Below are 13,040 nucleotides of genomic sequence, written 5' to 3' on the forward strand. Positions count from 1 at the left end.
CTGTTAGCAGCAATACAGGGAAAGTAAATCTTAAATGTTTAGAGATAAAGAAGTATTTTCTAAGACCAAAAAAAAAAAAAAAAAAAAAAACCCCACAGGATATATAAGGAGACCCAAAAGCTAAAACTATAAAGAATCAATAACACAGGTAATAATTGGATAACAAAGTTAAACAGACACTGCTCAGAAGAAGTACACATGGCTAATAAATACTTGAAGAAATGTTTAACCTCCTTGGTCATAAAGAAAATGCAAATCAAAACAACATTAAGTTTCCATCTTACTCCAGTCAGATTAGCCATCATCAAGAATATGAACAAGCCAGCTGGGCACCAGTGGCTCACACCTGTAATCCTAGCTACTTAGGAGGCTGAGACCTGAGGATCATGGTTCAAAGCCAGCCCAAGCAGGAAAAATCTGTGAGACTCTTATCTCCAATAAACCACTAGAAAACCAGAAGTGGCGCTGTGGTTCAAGTGGCAGAGCACTCATCTTGAGCTGAATTGTTCAGGGATAGCATCACGGCCCTGAATTCAAGCCCATGACTGACCAAAAAATTAAAAATTTAAAAAAAGCACTAGTGTTCACAACTGTAATCCTAGCTACTCAAGAAGCTAAGATCTGACAAGTGAGGTTCAAAGCCAGCTCAGAAGGAAAGTCTGTGAGACTTTCATCTCCAATTAATCACAAAAAGCCTGAAGTAGAACTGTGGCTCAAGTGGTAGAGCTCTAGCCTTGAGTAGTAAAAGAGACAGAGACAAGACCTTGAGTTCAAGCCCCAGTACTGGCAACACATACATACACACACACGTATATTTTATTATATCACACAAATATATATAAGATATGTATGTCTGGCACAGAATAAATGCTCAGTAACCCTGTGAGGTTTTGTGCGGGTTCAGTTAAATGATGTGAGTGCTCACTTGGCGTATAGTAGATGCTCAATAAATATCCTATGATGCCAGGTGTGTACTCTAGACGGCCAGTTCCTGCCCTGTTTCCTCTTTCTGGGGGAATTACCAGACATGATTGAACTACTTGGAGAGGTGGGGACACAGAAAATGTCAGAGTCAGGGTGTGGCCAGGTAGGTGAGGGAAACAGGGAAAGGCACAAGAGGCCATGGGTGGAAAAAAATCATCATTTCACATGGAACACAGCCCTCCCTCCTCTGGGAGGCCTCAGGAGGGGACCACAGCATACACAATGGCAACTTTCCCTTCCCCTCCCACACAGGGCACCGCTTCATAGGTTTAGAGGATCTCACTGAGTTTATTTGGGGAAAGCAAAAGAGGCGGGAAGGAAGTTCCACTTGCTGGAGCACACACACACACAGAAGCACTGCGGCTCAGATGTTGACACCATCAGTTTAGGCTCACCAGATCTCAGAGTCAGGTGTGAATCTTTAAAAATGAGGAAACACAGGCTATGGAGAAGAATTGGAAAAGGGGAAGGACCTATACCCCACCTATCAAGTCCTGCCAACCTTTTCTTTCTCTCCGCGCTCCCATCCCCCCCCAAGAGCCAGCATCCCATTGTCATTCCTGTTTATTTGCTTCCCTCTCTAGTTTACCTGTTCATCTGGGGTAGGTGTCACCTGTTACTCCAGGCCCCCATGTGACCCCCTCCTCCCCACGCTGGTTCTGGTCCGGTGGGATTATCCATGTTCTCATAAGAATCTGCATCTGGGTAGGGCCCGAAACGGGTAAGACATAGATAGAGCTGGATAGAGGCTGAGAGGGAAATCAGCCCAGAGGCTAGCTAAGGACAAAGACAGAAGTACCCACCTTCCTCATGATTAGGACCAGGTCGAAGCAAGCGGAGCTGGGGGGCTGCATACAGGATTCCTCTCATGTCCTCATAGGACTGTGACCCTGCTTGGGCAGGGGATAGAGAAGCTAGTCTGGGGACCTGGGGAAGGGGACTTCCACCTAGCATAAGGAAGAGGTCTGAGGACGTGGGAAGGTAGAGGCCTGCCTACCTATGTTGAACCAGAGGAGTGATTAGACCAGCACTGAACTGGGGTGTTGGTGAGTTGGAGAGCCAGGGCCAGGTATGATTAGATGATAGTCAGGATCAGAGAAAGGGTCAAGAACAGAATTAGAAGTCAAAGACACGGTGTTGAGGTGGTTACAGAGACAGCTAGCTAGGGTCCAGGTTCAAGTCAGCCTGGGACCTAGAAACATAGCTCACATCTGTAATCCTAGCTACTCAGTAGGAAGATGAAATATGAGGATCAAGGTTTGAAGCCAACTCCAATAGGAAAATCTATGAGTCTCTTATCTCCAAATAAGAAACAACAACAACAACAACAAAAAAGCCAGAAGTGGAGTTGTGGCTCAGGTGGTAGAGTGCCAGCCTTGAATGAAAGATTCTGAGCTCGAGTCTCAGGACTGGCATTCACACATACTCCTGCACAAGGAGTAGGGTAAAATGGAAGTCAAAAGTGAGGGGTGGTGTAAAATCTGTGGGTATTCAAGCCCCACTACCATTGGCACAAAAAGAACCGAGCTTGGGCTGGGAATGTGGCTTAGTGGTAGAGTGCTTACCTAGCATGCATGAAGCCCTGGGTTCCATTCCTCAGTACCACATAAACCAGATAAAGCCAGAAGTGGTGCTGTGGCTCAAGTGGTAGAGCACTAGCCTTGAGCAAAAACAGGTCAGGGACAGTGCCCAGGCCCTGAGTTCAAGCCCAAGGGCTGGCCAAAAAAAAAAAAAAAAGAGAGAGAATTAAACCTAAAATCTGCACTGGAGACTCTAAGGTAAAAGGATTGCAAGTTCAAAGTCAGCCTGGGCAAAAGAGTGAGTTCCAGGCCAGCAAGACCCTGACTCAAAACAGAACAAAACCCACCAAAGAAATGAAAACTCAGGGTCAAGGTCTGGCTTGGGTTTGGGGTCAGAGTCATCAGTTCAAGGTGGGGCCTCAGGTCACAGGTGAGAGAAAGATCAAGCAGGTCCTAAGCATCTCTCACCAAGGGAAGTTGCATCTCTGCTGGGGTTCCAGGCAGACCCGTGGGGGCTCAGGAGGTCTGGAAGAGGAAGAGGGGAGTCACCATTCCTGCCGGACCAGCTGGTTTCATCAGGATTCTAACCTTACACCTACTTGCCGTCCTGGTGACTGGCTGGACCAGCTCTTCATCTGCATTCTCATATGAATCCACTGCGGAAGAAGAATGGGAGCACTGGGAACCATTCGTGGCAGCTAGAGACCTCACAGAGACACAGGTGTCTCCTGGCCTTCCCCCCCGCTCCCGCAAGAGCCCCCAAATTACCATTGGAGAAGGAGTCTTCATCCTCAGGACCTAAGGGCTCCTCCTCAGGGTTCTCATAGCCGCTGCCATCTGGTGGAGAAGGAGGAGTGTCCATGGGGGACGGGGGGGGGGGCCCATGTGTGAAGACCCCTGGGGAGAGGGACAGCCTTACCCTGGGAGATCTGGTCCTGTCCCCCGAGGTTGGAGTCATTCTCATAGGCCTCCTCACTGTCTGGCTCCTCGTAGGCTTCCCCTTCCTCTTCTTCCAGTCCTGGGTTTGGGGGACAGAGTGGAGGAACTGAGTCACAGCCCCAGTCTTCCAGCCCCAGTCCACTCCTTCTACTACACACCCTCCAAGTGAGGAACTGTCCTCTCATTTACCCGCTTCAGGGAGGTTTCGGGACCCCCTGGTTCCAGCCTCCTGAGTGTCACTGCTGGGGTTTCCATAAGATCCAGTGACGCCCCCCAGGCTTGCGGCCCAACGCTGGACGCGTCCTGGCAAGAGCAGTGTTGGAAAGGGGTATCAGATGGCACTGTGGGTCAAGTGGTAGAGCGCTAGCCTTGAGAAGAAGAAGAGCTGAGGGACAGCGCCTAGGCCCCAAAATTCAAGGAGAGAGAGAGAGGGAGAAAGAGAGGGAGAGATGGGTAGGGATGCTCTGGGTTTGGAAACCTGGTCCTGAACCTTTAAGGGGTGTCAGATCGAAATCTGGGGCTTTATTCTCAAGTTATGTGCCCCACCTGAAGTTAAGGCTCTGAGTGCTGGGGGAGGGGCTACGAGGCCAAGGGCAAAACTTGTTCTAGGAGCTGAGCCACGCCTGGTCTCCAATCAGGGGATTGGAGCTGGTCTCCAATCAGGGGATTGGCATGATGAGCGTAATAGGCAGAGCTCTAACGCAGGGGCGGAGCTACAGGCTGGAAGGGCAGGCTTGGATAGGAGGCCTCAGGAAACATCTTACCCGGGCCAGAGCCTAGAGTGGGAAGGGACAGCACGTTCCCATACTGATTCTGAGTCCCATTTCCCTGGGGAGGTGTCACTTTGTAGAATCTGGCGGGAGAAAGGAAGGTGCACTGTGAGGCTAGAGTTAGAAAGGACTCAGGGACACACTCAAGATTGAGTCTTGCCCCCAGAGGTTAGTTGCCAAGGTGACCAGATCTGTGATGCAGTGGCCTCCAGAGAAGAAAATGGGATCACTCCAAGGACATCTTAGCAGAGAAAGTGAACTTTGGAACTGGGCTTTGACGGTGGGCAGGATTTCCAACCCACCCCCAAAGAAACACCTGCTAAAGAAATTGTAAGTGCAGAGCATCTAGGGAGGGACGGACTGAGGTGCCCTGTGGCATTACCTACCTCCTGGTGGGGTCAGTCATTCGTTTTATCTTCCTTCTCTGGATCAGGACTGCAGAGATTAAAGAGTGATCAGAAGAGGCCCTTTCTGACAGGGAAAGGGTTTGAGGGGTGCTAGGGAGAGCGCTTGATCAATGAAGGAGATGACCAACTGGAGCCCAAGCAGTTGGGAAGTTTGAGGGGTATGAGATGAGCTAAGGGACAGGGTGTGGGACATGCAAAGAGGAATGAAAGGGTAGAAAAATGGTTGCCAGACCGGCCAGTGTGGGCTTATCCTAAGGAAGTAGAGTAGGATTTGGGCAAACTGAAGGACATGACTCACCTCTTTGAAGATGAAGAAAAGCCACCAGAGAACTCAGGCACATAAAGAGATAAACCAGAGTCACAACTGGGACTATCCAGCCACCTGACTTCAGCATCCAGCGCCATACTGCTAAGGAGAAGTTGGCATGAGACCAATTCCCAGGCTGCATCCTACTCAACCTCAAGAACTCAAGAGAAGCTGATGCTGGTGCTTGTAATCCTAACTACTGGGGAAGCTGAGATCTGAGACTCAAGGCTCCAAAACACCTGGCAGCCGGGCGCTGGTGGCTCACGCCTGTCATCCTAGCTACTCAGGAGGCTGAGATATGAGGATCACAGTTCAAAGCCAGCCCAGGCAGGAAAGTCCCTGAGACTCTTATCTCCAATAAACCACTCAGAAAACCGGAAGTGGCACTGTGGGTCAAGTGGTAGAGCGCTAGCCTTGAGCTGAAGAGCTGAGGGACAGTGCCCAGGCCCAGAGTTCAAGTCCCATGACCCAAAACAAAACGAACAAAGCAATCTGGCAGACAACTCTCAGACTCTTGTCTCCAATTAATGGAAATGGAACTCTGGCCACGAGCAAAAGGCAAGCAAGAGCAGGAGGCCCTGAGTTGAAACCTCAGTACCAGTAAAAGTGGGGGGGGGGGAAGTGGGGGGGGGGTAGGGGTATTAAGAGAATTCAGGGCTCCAACAGTGAGGAGAAAGAGAGGAAGACCACACCAAAGCTGGCAGGAAGTAACATCCAATGGCAGGAAAGGACACAGAAAAATGGATTCTCAGAAGCAAGGAGAAAAGAGTTGGAGTCTGTGTTCAGTGTAACAGTTCGGAGCTGGGGGGAAAGGGGGGGGGGTACTCCTCAGGCTAATGCCTGTGAATCACATCAAAAAGCATCCAGTTCCTCTAGTGCCCCACACAGATGGCTCACAATACAGACAAACTCTACCTGGCTGGGCTGTGACCTTCAGGTGCATCTGCTTGGTTAGGCTGCCACAAAGACAATAATAAGTACCAGCATCTTTAACTGTGACCTGGGGAAGCACAAGATGAGGCCCCCGGAGCCATAGGTCTCTGGTGGGGGGATGTTCCCCTAGGCTTAGGTTCAGCAATGGGATGTTAGACTTCTCAGGGCGTATATAGGTCCAGGAGACAGGGGCTCTGGCTACAGGGGCAGGGGGAACTCCACAGGACAGCAAGAGTGTAGAGCCAGGGACAACAGTGAAGTCTGGGGGCAGGAAAGAAACAAGGGAAAGGGAATGTCATACTTGGGGTGTCATTCCCCTGAACCCTCAATTTCCTGTCACCATCCCTCCTTCCTCATCTCCACTTCTTGGCAGATCTCCAGCTGTCACCTTACCTCGGTTGAAGCTCTGGTTCCGTGTGCCCCTTGGTGGGTCACACACAGGCTCTGTCCTCCAGATCTTGGCATGGTCTTCTGCCCACACATACAGCAAGGAACTGATGGGTTGATCAGAAGAGAGTCTGGGGTCCCCTGAGGACCTGTTCTCTAGGCCACAGCCTAGATCACCGAAGTCTGAAGAATTCCAACGGAACAGCTCCCCTGAGAAGAGACCCAGAACCACAAAGAGAGAAGGAAAGAGATAAGACACCCAGAAAGGCAGAGAAAATGGGCTGGGAAGGTGGCTCAGTGGTAGAGTGCTTGCCTCGCATGCATGAGTACCTGGGTTTGATTCCTCAGCACCACATAAGCAGAAAAAGCCGGAAGTGGTGCTGTGGCTCAAGTGGTAGAGTGCTAAGCCTTGAGCTAAAGAGCTGAGGGACAGTGCCCAGGCCCAGAGTTCAAGCCCCACAATGGGCCAAAATAAACAAGGCAGAGAAAAATCGAGACCAGAGACTCAAAGCAGAAGAAACATAAGAACTTGAGTCAGGATGTTCCAGGAGTCTGTTACTTAGGGCCAACTCCTTGCTGGTCTTTTGCCCCCTTTCACCCCTCCATTTGGCCATTGGACCATGGTAGGTCCTGCCATCCCAACCAGTGCCCAGGCCCAGCCCAGCCCAGCCCTCACCGCTGCCATTCACGCTCACGGTCCAGCCAGGCTGCCAGCTGTCCTGGGATGGAGGGCCTGACTTGCACAGGTAGAAGCCTCCCATCTTCTCTGAGATGTTGAAGATGTGAAGCAGGGTGCTCGCGGGCCCCACCCAGATGCCCAGGCCTGGTAACCTCAGGCTCAGCTCTAAGAAGGGCATAGACTCGTTCCCCCGATACCAGGCCAGCTGCTCAAAGTGGGTGTCTGGGGGACTCTGGAAACAGGGCAGCACAGCATCGTCTCCCTCTGTAGGGGGAGAGAGAGGGAAAGAGAGAGAGAGAGGCCACAGGCCCCTCCCTTCTTATAAACCAAAGACCCCACAAGGAAAGAGTATATGATCCCAGAGTCCTTCTCTGAACTTTACAAATGGAGGCGCAGAGACTGCAAGCTACTCAGCGAAAGCCACCCAGAACCAACCCAGATTTCCAGCCCCGACTCCTTCCCCTTTGGTTTTTTGGACATACCTTCCACCTCCACCAGCACTGGTTTCTGGGGCCTGATTCCTGAGAGGGTGAAGAGAAGGAGGAAGGAGAGGAGGAGAGGCCGTGGCATGGTGGCCAGGCTCCCCGGGACTCTGGCTTCCCTGCGCAGGGGATGCTGGGGCAGGCAGGGACCTTGGTGGGCAGTGAACCATGGGTGCCTGTGGGGGTGGTAGGGCCGTCCCCCAGCAAGGAAGGAGATGTCACACCCTCGGCCTCCTTCTCCAGATACCCCCTCCAGACCCACAAACCTCGCCTCTGCCCCACGACACAGTTTTATTTTCATACCAGCCCTTATCCCCTGTGAAATATATGACTGCTTCCCTGTTAGCAAGGAGCCCTGGGGCAGAGGGGACGGCGGGCCCCTCAGTGTTCACAGGGCTCAGTGTGTAGCAAGGGTTTTGTTTGTTTGTGGTGCAAGTACTGATGCTTGAATTCAGGTTCAGGGTATTAGTCCCTCCATTTCCATCTTGGTGGTAGTTAATTGGAGATAAAGAGTTTCACAGGGGTTTGGAGGCCTAGTTCAGGTGGTAGAGTACCAGCCAATGAACAAAAGTGTAAGATACCAAATTTGAGTTCTGGTCTCATATTTGAAAGAGGGGGGGGGAGAATTTCAAGGACTTTCCTGACAAACCTGGATCCTCAAGCCAGGAGCTGGTAGCTCATGCCTGTAATCTTAGCTACTCAGAAGGCTGAGATCTGAGGATCATGATTTGAAGCCACACTGGGCAGCAAAGTCTGCGAGACTCTTATTTCCAATTAACTACAGAAGTGGCGCTGTGGCTCAAGAGGTAGAGTGATAGCATTGAGCAAAAGCAGCTCAGGGACAGTGCCAAGTTCAAGGCCCAGAACCGGCAAAGCAAAACAAAAGCTTTGATCCTCATATCTCAGCCTTCGATAGGTAGGAGCCAAAGGTGTGTGACTACATGGGATTTTTAGTCTAGCACCCAGCACATAGTAGACCATCAGTTAATGTTTAAGAGCTCAAGTCAGCCTGCCTGGGTTTATCAACTAAAGGTGATAGGAGAACCCGTATATTATTCTGGAGATAAACCAGATTGTTCTGGGAGGGGTATGCAGGTGTTTAAGAAGGCAGGAACTACTCTCCCTCTTTTGCAGTGGTCATTAGAAATGACTAATGAGGACTGGGAAGGTGGCTCAGTGGTAGAGTGCTTGCCTAGCATGCATGAGGCCCTGGGTTCGATTCCTCAGCACCACATAAGAAAAAAAGCAAAAAGCCGGAAGTGATGCTGTGGCTCAAGTGGTAGAGCACTAGCCTTGAGCTGAAGAGCTGAGGGACAGCGCCCAGGCCCAGAGTTCAGGCCCCACGACCGGACCCCCCCCCCAAAAAAAAGAAGAAATGACTAATGACAAATGTCCCTTTCTCACCAGTTCCCCCAGGAAGCCCCTGTTTCAGTTATGGAAGAAACTAACAGAAATAGGGAAGTTGAACGAGGGGCAGGTAGCTCACACCTGTAATCCCAACTAGTCAGGAGGCTGAGATTTGAGGATCATATTTCTTGCCAGATTGAGCAAGGAAGTCTGTGAAACTCTTATCTCCAAATAACCACCAAAAAGCCAGAAGTGGAGCTATGGCTCAAATGGTAGAGTACTAGCTTTGAGCAAAAAAAGCTCAGGAACAGCATCCATGCCCTAAGTGCAAGTCCCAGGACCAGCACCATTAAAAAAAAAAAAAAAAAAGAGCCAGGTGCCAGTGGCTCATGCCTGTAACCCTAGCTACTCAAGAGGCTGAGATCTGAGGATTGAGGTTCAAAGCCAGCCTGGGCAGGAAAGTCTGTGAGACTCTTATCTCCAATAAACCACCAGAAAACTGGAAGTGGTGCTGTAGTTCAAGTGGTAGAGCGCTAGCCTTGAGCTGAAAAGCTGAGGGACAGCGCCCAGGCCCCAGAGTTCAAGCCCCATGACCCCCTCCCCCTCAAAAAAAGAAAAAGAAAAAAAAAAGAAATAGAGGATTAAGGTCAGGCACCAGTGACTCATGCCTGTAATCCTTGCTACTCAGGAGGCTGAGACCAGGAGGATCTTAGTTCAAAGCCAGTCTGGATGACAGAAAAGTCCCAAGAGACTCTCTCCCTAAAAAGCTGAGCTGGAGGCCTGTCTCAAGTGGTAGAGTGCCAGCTGTGAGCAAACAAGCATGCCAAGCACAAGGCTCTAAGTTCAAGTCCCAGTACTGGCAAAAAAAAAGACAGATCAGGGTAGAGAGGTAAGGAGATGGGAAGAGAAGGGGAACATGGGGCCCAAAGTCACCCATTGAGTTGGTGGTGTAGTGAGCCCTGGAATCAGAAGTCCACTTGAGCATGCGCATGTGTGTGTAGTATACATTCATGCTGTGCATACATGTGCACACGTATGTGTGTATGTGTACGTGTGTCCCTGTATTCAATGCTGAAGGCACTCAAGGAAATGGTCCAGTAACCCAAGAGACTTCTTTACTTTCTCAGTTGGTTCACAGGCCTGTCTCACTGGGTTGTGGCTTCCTGTTTGTCTTGGGGGAACCCCAGGGGACTCTACAGGTGCCTGGGCCCCATTTCCCTTCAACAGGGTGGAGGGGGCTTGATGAAGAAGAGTGTGGCTGTGGGGATAGAGACAGTACTTTAGTAATTGTGTCCTGTGTGCCTTTCATTCAGTCTCTGGTCCTTGAAGTAGCTCTGCAGCTGCCCAGGCTCTTCTGTTCTTTCTTTCTTTTTTGTCTGTCGTGGGGCTTGAACTCTGGGCCTGGGTGCTGTCCTTCAGCTCTTCAGCTCAAGGCTAGGGCTCTACCACTGAGCCACAGCGCCACTTCCTGTTCTTTTTCTTTTCTGTTCTTTTTTTTGTCAGTCATGGGACTTGAACTCTGGGTCTGGGCGCTGTCCCTCAGCTCTTCAGCTCAAGGCTAGCACTCTACCACTTGAACCACAAGTACCACTTCTGGTTTTTCTGGTGGTTAACTGAAAAGTCTCACAGATGTTCCTGCCCAGGCTGGCTTTGAACTGTGATCCTCAGATCTCAGCCTCCTGAGTAGCTAGGATTACAGGCATGAGCCACCCACACCTGGCTTCTGTTCTTTCTTTTGCTATTTATTTTTAGGTAATACTAGAGCTTAAACTCAAGATCTCATGCTTGTTATGAAGGCACTCTACCATTTAATCCATCTTCCCCACCCCTTCCTCCAGGTTTTTTTTTTGGGGGGGGATTGGGAGTGGGTAATACCAGTACTGGGGCTTGAACTCAGGTCCTTGCCCCTAATGCTGAGCTTTTGTGCTCCAGGTTGCACTCTACAACTTGAGCCATAGCTCCACTTCTAGCTTTCCAGTTCTTCATTGGTGATAAGAATCTTCATGGACTTTTGTGCCCTGGTTGGCTTCAAACCACATTCATTACTTCTCAGTCTTCTAAGTAGCTAGGATTACAGCTGTGAGCCACCGGTGCCCAGCTCATGATCATTTGGTTTTCAGCTCACATTGCACTTCCTCTGGAAGACTATCCTGAAACCCTGGGTGCTTTGTTACTTCAAATTTATGTTTTTCCTAATAAGGCAGGATATATTAGGCAAAAATGATGCATGGTAAATAGCCAGTAATTCAGACATAGAACTTAGAGACATAGAAGCATTATTCAGAAACAATGTATTTAGAGACATAGAAGCCTTATTGTCTTTGTTTCTTAAATACACTGTTTCTGAATATCAAGAATAAACATTTTTTTATGGGAGGATACATTCTTACCTAAAAGAGATGCCCCAAAACAATGGTCAAATATTTAAAGTTACAGGTCAGTCTTAGAGATGCTGAGCCCAAGGAATAAAAGTGTAACACCAAGCCGGTAATCTTAGCTACTCAGGAGGCTGAGATCTGAGGATCACGGTTCAAAGCCAGCCTGGGCAGAAAAGTCCGTGAGACTCTTTTTTTTTTTTGGGTCCGGTCGTGGGGCCTGAACTCTGGGCCTGGGCGCTGTCCCTCAGCTCTTCAGCTCAAGGCTAGTGCTCTACCACTTGAGCCACAGCGCCACTTCCAGCTTTTTTCTTTTTTCTTATGTGGTGCTGAGGAATCGAACCCAGGGCCTCATGCATGCAAGGCAAGCACTCTACCACTGAGCCACCTTCCTAGCCCCATGTAGAACGTTCTTGCCTTAAGATGAAGAGCGCAGGGACATCACCCAAGCCCAGAGTTCAAGACCCATGACCCCCCCTCCCCCAAAAAAGTGTTAACACCAAGAGTGATTAAGAGCAAAGATAAACACTTAAAGTCAGACTATGTCTTTATCATATAATATATATACATATATGTATATGTATATGTATGTATATGTATATATATGTATGTATATATATATATATGTCCAAGAGTTCTGTGTCTCCCTTTAAGCACCCACACTCTGTTAGAATGAGCCTCTGCCTTCCTGCTTGCCTGGCTTGCTTATTTAATAAAGCTCTGCCAAGTTTTCTTACTATTGTGACTTGTCCAGAAATTCTTACTCTGTGATCCAAGGACCCTACAAGGAGAGTCCCTACTTCTAAAGGGAAACTGCACAAAACCCTCTCCTGGACCTGGTGTCACTAACACTTGTTCAGTCTCAAAATGCACATATCTGTTAGTCTTTTCATGTACTTGGTGCACTAGAAGGGTCACTCTTCACAACAGGATCTTCAGTCCCCCCCAAATTTGCATGTGTGCTGGTACTGGAGCTTGAATTCAGGGCTTTGTGCGCTCACTCTGGTCTTTTCGCTCAAGGCTGGTGCTCTACCACTTGAGCCACACCTCTACTTCCGCCTTTTTTGTTGGTTAATTAGTGATAAGGGTCTCAAGGACTCTCTGGCCCTAGCTAGGCTTTAAACCTTGGTCCTCAGAATTCAGCCCTCTGAACAGCTAGGATTACAGGCACAAGGCATCGTATCCGGCTTTGAAAATCTTTTCAAGGGAATATTTGCTTAACCTGACATCAGTGTGACCTGTTCTCATTTCAACCTGGCTAACTAGAAGGGATTACTATGTTTTATAAAGATGGCTCCAGTGGCTTTGAGCGATCTTATTTAGTCCGGCAAGGAGTTGGGAGTGGGGATGAGATCATTGTGGCCATTCGGGGGGCCACAATGTTGGGGCGCTGGGACAGAAGGAAATGCATCCTGGAATAGTCAGTGTACTGCAAGTGTAGTTTAGACTTCCAGGAGGCCAGGCAGAATCAAGGACGCCCAGGTTCCAGAGCGTCCTCTAAGAAAGAAAACTGGTTTGGGGGAGGGTAATGCGGGTCCGAATTGCCCAGTCACGGTGCAAGGCGAAAGGGCACCGCTAATGAGAGCCTGACCCGGGGCCCAACAGGATTGGAAAGCCACTGGGGCGATTAGCAGGAGACGGCATCAGACGGGGGCCGTGTGGCTCTGACAGCGTGGGGCCTCAGAGGCACCCAGGACAGTGAAGCTGATCCGGCCTTGACCCCAGGGCGGGCTCGGCGCGGGCGGAGGAGCCGCACACAGGTGGCTGTAACGTGAGCCGCGCGATCGCGGGTTGGCTCTCGGAGAGGGAAGGGCGAGGTGGCGCTCCGTGCTCCCCGCCCCCGGCCCCCGCGGAGGCGTCGTCGAAGCGGAGCCTCCGAGGACGCGGAGCCACCGCCGGCAGAGGTCAGC

At 50.1% G+C, this 13,040-nt stretch overlaps 1 protein-coding gene across 8 annotated transcripts; it reads right to left on the reverse strand.

The window, feature by feature from the left end:
* Positions 1 to 1,252: 1,252 nt before the first annotated feature.
* On the reverse strand, positions 1,253 to 7,553 carry LOC138841703 (B-lymphocyte antigen CD19-like). Of its 8 annotated transcripts, none has more exons than XM_070042482.1 (15): positions 7,409 to 7,553; positions 6,924 to 7,190; positions 6,254 to 6,457; positions 5,843 to 6,121; positions 4,919 to 5,029; positions 4,600 to 4,648; positions 4,208 to 4,296; positions 3,633 to 3,746; positions 3,424 to 3,522; positions 3,273 to 3,341; positions 3,104 to 3,160; positions 2,973 to 3,029; positions 1,788 to 1,877; positions 1,574 to 1,685; positions 1,253 to 1,403 (listed from the first exon to the last, which is right to left on the reverse strand). In XM_070042482.1, exons 1-14 carry the CDS (start codon positions 7,494 to 7,496, stop codon positions 1,594 to 1,596), a joined length of 1,665 nt encoding a protein of 554 aa, XP_069898583.1. In that variant the 5' UTR covers positions 7,497 to 7,553; the 3' UTR covers positions 1,253 to 1,403; positions 1,574 to 1,593. The 8 variants fall into 8 exon arrangements, with proteins under 8 accessions (XP_069898583.1, XP_069898585.1, XP_069898584.1 ...); XM_070042484.1 differs by having other exon boundaries at positions 4,919 to 5,026; positions 7,409 to 7,552; XM_070042483.1 differs by having other exon boundaries at positions 1,788 to 1,874; positions 7,409 to 7,550.
* Between the last annotated feature and the right edge of the window lie 5,487 nt (positions 7,554 to 13,040).

Source organism: Dipodomys merriami, unplaced genomic scaffold, assembly GCF_024711535.1.
Source record: "Dipodomys merriami isolate MVZ:Mamm:240054 unplaced genomic scaffold, mDipMer1.0.p SCAF_328, whole genome shotgun sequence".
Lineage (NCBI taxonomy): Eukaryota > Metazoa > Chordata > Mammalia > Rodentia > Heteromyidae > Dipodomys > Dipodomys merriami.

Bases quoted from the DNA above. Each gene is read 5' to 3' on its own strand.
- LOC138841703 (XM_070042482.1), bottom strand. From the start codon at position 7,496: ATGCCACGGCCTCTCCTCCTCTCCTTCCTCCTTCTCTTCACCCTCTCA. The intron at 6,458-6,923 runs GTGAGGGCTGGG...GTCTCTTCTCAG, and splicing joins CGTGAGCGTGAATGGCAGCG to GGGAGCTGTTCCGTTGGAAT. The intron at 3,747-4,207 runs GTAAGATGTTTC...TGCTCTTGCCAG, and splicing joins CACTCTAGGCTCTGGCCCGG to GACGCGTCCAGCGTTGGGCC.